This window comes from Polypterus senegalus, chromosome 16, assembly GCF_016835505.1.
Source record: "Polypterus senegalus isolate Bchr_013 chromosome 16, ASM1683550v1, whole genome shotgun sequence".
NCBI lineage: Eukaryota > Metazoa > Chordata > Cladistia > Polypteriformes > Polypteridae > Polypterus > Polypterus senegalus.
In genome coordinates, this window is record NC_053169.1 from 94,827,968 (window position 1) to 94,833,967 (window position 6,000).

Genomic DNA, 6,000 nt, shown 5'->3' on the forward strand with positions numbered 1-6,000 from the left:
ACATATACAGTATATATATCTATCTATCTATCTATCTATCTATATATATATAATCTATCTATCTATCTATATATAATTTTTAATGTAGGTAGATCATTTCGACCTGGTCATTTTAAAAGTAGCTCGCAAATTGGAAAAGTGTGGGCACCCCTGACTTACGGTGACGAGATCTCAGTATAATACTGCATATTCACTCGCCCTCCAAATAGCACAGCTGATAGAAAATAACATCAGAACAAGGCAGCTTGTCCAGTACAAGAAGTCTCACTTTACCTCGAATGTCTGTGTCTGTGCATGTTTGGTTAAAACGTGCTTGTTCTTCACTCAGTGAAGTGATGGTTAAGCTTCAGCAGGAGTTGGCTCTCATTTTTCATGTCTTCTTTCTTTCACTGTCTCCACTCAATGTGAGGAGTTTGTGCCGCTATGCCTCCACAGTTTGCGTGTGGTCATGTGACTGCATGGCTCTGTCTGATTTGTAAAACAGAGCCATGGGATTATTGTTGCTACGTCTGATTGGTGAAACAGTCCTGCAGTAGATCCACTGGTGGCTTCTCTCTGGCAAAAATATAGTGTATCTAATGGAAAAAATTAACGATTCGAGTGTCGCCCAATGTAGTGGAATAAGAGAAGCGTTTCTTCTTCACAAATGTACTCAAGTAAAAGTAAAAAGTATGGTGCAGTAAAACTACTCTTAGAAGTGCAACTTTTTAAATAAAGTTATTCAAGTAAATGTAACTCGTTACTACCCACCTCTGGTAAAGGCTAGCTTGCTTGTAAGGGAAACATTAAATGAAAGGGTGAGTTTTTGTGTACACGTTTATGGGTGACTTATTATTTAAATTGTTTTTTTTTTTTTCAAATAATCAAATTCAATAAAATAGTACATGTCATGAGGAATATGTTTATGTGTTATTATCATTTTGCAATAAACAGTGTTATGTATCAGTCTAAATGCATGTACCTAATTATTTTTGAGTTATTATGTGCCATATTTTTACGTAATTTCTGTGAGGTCTACTTTTATGTGGGGCAGCATGGTGACAGAGTGGTGGTGCTGCTGCCTTGCAGTAAGGAGACCAGGGTTCACATCCCAGGTCCTCCCTGCGTGAAGTTTGTATGTGCTCTCCATGTTTGTGTGGGTTTCCTCCAGGTGTTCTAATTTCCTCCAACAGTCCAAAGACATGCAGGTTAGATAAACTGGCATTTATGAATTGTCCCTAGAGTGTGACTGGCGTGTATGTGTGTGTGTTCTGTCCAGGGTTTGTTCCCCACCTTGCACTCCATGCTAGCTGGGATAGTCTCCAGCAGACCCCAGTGACCCTGTTCAAGACAAAGGCTAAGTTGAGATTAATGACTATTATTACCTTTTAAATGCCTGTGTTCCTTGTTCTTTGGTGGAACCCCAAAAGGCGGTGCCACCCTGGCATCACAGCTTCTGGGTCCTTTTTCTGGCAGTCGAGCATTTGGTGCATGAAGGAGTTTCTTAGTATTGTACTGTTAGGCAGAACCAAATTCATTTAAACAACACTTTACAGAGGTCGTGTCCAGCCGAGACTCACCTGACTTTAGCTAGGCCTCTAAGGCTACCTGCAGGCTTCAACTTGAGCAAAACAACTCTAAACATCACTAAACTGTAACAAAAGCCCCACAAGAGGAGGGCTACCATAAACTTCGACTTGTAGTAAAAGGGAAAACAAAGAATCTTTATGAATGAAGGATTTATTAATAAACATAGCAAAATTCAGAGGTAAAAAGGAAGTTGTCAAAAAAGCAATCCACCGCAAACAGTTCCCCCCAAAAAATCTGAATCTTTCAGACAAAGCAAGATAATCAAAAATCCAGAAAATGCAACACAGAAAACTCCAACAAACAAATGATTCCCAACTCCTGAGCCTTCTCAGCCAATTTCAATACCCTGTGGGAGAGCACAAGAGCAGTGTTGTCAGAGTGGCTTCACCTCCAGGGACTCCAACCCACAAGGTACATGAAACATAACGACATTTAATCGATTTTTGATTGTACACATTAACAAAATCACATATTTTCAGCATGGCTATTGTGCCACCAGGCAATGAACGTACTCTGATATAAATGGGAATCTGAATAATGAAGCAGAGGTCAAAACTAGGAGATCAAAGCATCTAAACACAAATTAAATTCAAAGTCGAAAGACGAACGAGGGGGAATTCAAGAAATCAGAGGGTGAAGAAGAATGCAAACAAACTTAACTTTATTCTTTTAGTAGTCTGCAAACCTTGGATCGAGGTATTGCACCCAGGAATTGACCGTTAAACAAGTTAAACAAAATCACCCAAGATGGCGTCTCCTGGTAAAAAACAAAATGGCATTGTGGGAGAATTCAAATCACACTTTAAAATAATAAAAAATCAAACAGTCTTTAAAATTGATTGAATAACTCCCATAATGTACTGTTCTGACTTGAAAAGAGACAGGGAGAGTTTTTAAGTAATGGGATCAGGAGATGAGACTTTCTCAAGAAAGTGAGCCAAGGTCATAGCCAAAATCTCCTTCTGATTAGATATCAAGTTCAAAATGTGGGCCAAAAAAAATCTAAAGATTAGACAAAAAGAGAATCACACGCCAACGCTGTTATTATCCTAATCTCGGATACTACAGGGAAGTGTGTGCTGACCTTTGAGTGGTTGATCCAGTCACGTGATGTTTCCACATGCCACCGCGAAAACAGGAGAGAATCAAGAAGGGAATGAAAATGAGCTTGGTCAAGTCGATCCACAATGAAAAATAAACCTCATAAACAAAGCCCTCATGGCAGCAAACCCTAAAACTCACGTATAAAACGTGAGAGTATTTACTTGTCACCAGCCCTGATTCTTGCTTTCTCTTCTTACAGAAACTCGTCAAGGACAAGGAGTACGAGTGCTTTGTGTTAAAGATCCAGCGACTGGAGAAGCTCTGCCGAGCTCTGCAAGAAGAAAGATCAGTGCTCTACAAGAAAATTGCAGAAGCACGTGGCCCAAAAGTAAAGAGTAAGGAAGTGGAGCCTGAGGAACCCATAGAAGAACACCCGGAGCCTCCAAAGACCAACCTGGAAGACCTCGTCGCTGCCTTCAGGATATCACACTGCATTGATCTTCCTGCGGAGTGCCCTACTGGTGCCCAGGAACCTGCTGAGGCCTGCCAGGCTGCTCTCCATGAAATTCCTCAAGAGGAAGGGGCTTCCAGACAGGAGATACCTAACGTTGATAACAGTAAGAGAGCAGGAGGAATCCTTAGCTCTGGTGCTGAAAAAAATGTTTCCGACACCAAAGAGAGTGAGAGTTCAGAAGTGCTGCCCGGTGATAAAAATCCCGAAGCTGCTGCCACCAAAGAGAATGAGGCAGCAGCTCCATCACCTGCTTCCACCAGTGAGAGCAAAGCAGTTGTAAGCGATGGCGAGATGGCAACAGGCAATCAGAATAAGGAACAAGCTGACTCTCTAAAGCCCACCGATCCTTTAGAAGAGAGTCACAATAAGCCCGATGCCGACTTAGAGGGGGTTGATTAAAGCGCAAAGCATCATGCGGTGAAGTTTCTTTATTCTTTTTTTTTTTAAGTGACTTCCCAGAAATTTGTAGAAATTATTCTTTTTTTTTATCTACCCCCCTTTTCTAAAGACTTGTTTGAAATTTAAGGTCATGTCATTATACCTGCCAGTTCACGTCAGGCTTTACAGGAATGGAAGCTGCCTCATCACGCAGAATATTTCAGAAAGTCTTGAGATTAAAGCGGGCGCGCATTCGCGTTAAAGTCATCAAAGGCAGTAACTTAAAAAGCAATAAATTAAATTAAAAAATAAAAATTGGCAGTGCAGGCGATCTCGACGCTTTGCAAGAAACGACCTCAAGAAAGCAAAAGTGGCAGAAGTGCTTGTTATCTGTCAACATTCACATCTTGTGGAGTTTTAAAAGGGAGATAGGAGGCATAAATTATAAACAACAGTTGTGACCACTAGGGGGGCGCTGCAGCACCCCAAACCCCAGACGCAAGTCCCGGTATAATAAAAAAGGTTTATTTTCACAAATACTTTTCTAAAAGGCTTCAACAGTGGCATAATCACAACACAATGTTTCATCTCTCTCCTTCTTCTCCTCCACACCTCCCAGGCAAGCTTTGGCCATCTTCTACACCCGCCTAGATGGGAGAATTTCCGGTGCTAGGCCATAGTCTGTTAGAAGCACTTCCTGGTGAAACAAAAACCCTACAAAGTAAGGATTACTAATCTCAGAAGCTCTCATGAACTAAAATGTTTTATTAATATCATGGGACTACAGATCCCAGCATGCCCTGCGGGTGTTCATGTGGGTCAGCTCCATGGTCCCTGGTTCCTTTCAGGAGCCTCTTGAACCCAGAACAGTGAATAATGTACGTGAGGATGAGCCAGACAAATGTGGGCACACACTGTCAGCAAAGGGTGGGTGCAAAGTGACTCAGTGCTTTTATTAAAACCAAACAAAAGTGTCCCAAATGCAGGGCAAAAGAGAGAGTGACAGTCCGTGAGTCACAATCCCATAAATAATCCCAAGATAAAACCGTAATAAAAGGAACACAGATGTCGAGTCCTTGCTCTTCTTTTTCCCTTCTTTCTGAACACAACGCATCGTCTTCTCTCCTGTCTCCCCAGCCAGCTGCAGTCCTCCTTTTCATCCTTCAACTTGTCTGCCTTTGTCGGCGTCTGCCAGACCCCTCATAGCCTGGATATCCACCTGTCTTCCTTCACGCTCTTCTGGCATCCTCCAGATCACTAAGGAGGACTCCACCACCATCGTACCCGCTCCTCCATTAAATCAGCGGGTGACGATCCCCCTCTGTGAGCGCCGATTGCTACCTTCCACTCTACCTCCTGTCTTTCTCTAGCTGGCTCAGGCACCTGATCCATCGCTCACTCACGGTTCTCTCGTTTCATTGTCGGCCCTCTCTCGCATCTCGATTCTCCTTTAAAAATCTGCAGAACGCAGGTGCGGCAATCATGGCTCCAGCCTTAATGAGGGAATGTGTCGATCCCCACACGTGCACTCATGGATACGGGATCGCCAACTCCACATCTACCGCCAGAGCCACTCCACCACCCCACCTGACGCCGTGAGCATATTACCTATTTATTTAAAATGCACGTGCCACAGATACTGTATATGTACAGAAAAGTAAAGTACATTCCATGCTGTGCAGGAAAAATAATAATAAAAGTTACAAAACCCAATGTTTCAGGTTTTGGCCGTGTGCTCTTCTGTACCTCTCTCTACTAGTAAACATTATATATTGTGAGAGATAGACAAGACAAACGAGAGTGTTTTAGGACACCTTGCAGCCAACCCCATATAATTATGTTTGAATGAAAAAAAAAGCATTTTAAAGACGCAAAACGAGTCGTTCCGAGTACCGTCTCAGGCAGACTAAGATTAAAATGATAGTTCTTCCATTTATTAGGCATTCTGGGAGAAGGAGGCGGGTCCAGGTTGACAGACCCTGAAAGTGACATCTGAGGTAGAATGGTGTCAGTCTTCCTTTCTGCAGAGGAGGAAGAAGAGAGTTCGTTATTATGCAGCGCCACCTCATGTCTCAGTGGGGAATTACCAACAACCAAGCCCTTAAGGTGTTTCCCATGCACACGCGTGTGACAATATATACTTATTGCAAATATGGAGATTCATGGCCGATTGCTTAATCAACCTGGGGCGACCCACGTCGCACTCCATCCACGAGCCATTCTCATTAACTCTTTAAGGGCTGATGTCGACCTTTGTCAAAAGGAGGAGTTGACGATGGTAATCAACTGTAAACTGCGACAAAACCAACTGTTATGTTTTAGTTGGACTCTTGTTGCTAGAAGGAAATTTAGCTTCGTTGGTTTTGACTGAGATTTCCTGCACTCCCATGAGCAGCAAGGCACAAACAATGGTAAAAATAGCCCTGACACCTGGCGAGAGATCAAAGCGGATGCGTAAAGCAGGATACTCCAGGGACGATGTTTTGCCCATTCTC

The 6,000-nt window shown here is 42.8% G+C and overlaps 1 protein-coding gene across 2 annotated transcripts in view; it reads left to right on the top strand.

The window, feature by feature from the left end:
* Window positions 1–5,112, top strand: part of txlnba (taxilin beta a) — an 81,590-nt gene extending 76,478 nt beyond the window's left edge. For both annotated transcript variants that reach the window (XM_039737734.1, XM_039737733.1), the window contains exon 10: window positions 2,873–5,112. In XM_039737734.1, coding sequence (XP_039593668.1) covers window positions 2,873–3,526 — 654 coding nt within the window. In that variant the 3' untranslated portion in view covers window positions 3,527–5,112. The remainder of the gene's footprint in view (window positions 1–2,872) is intronic.
* The last annotated feature ends 888 nt before the right edge of the window (window positions 5,113–6,000 follow it).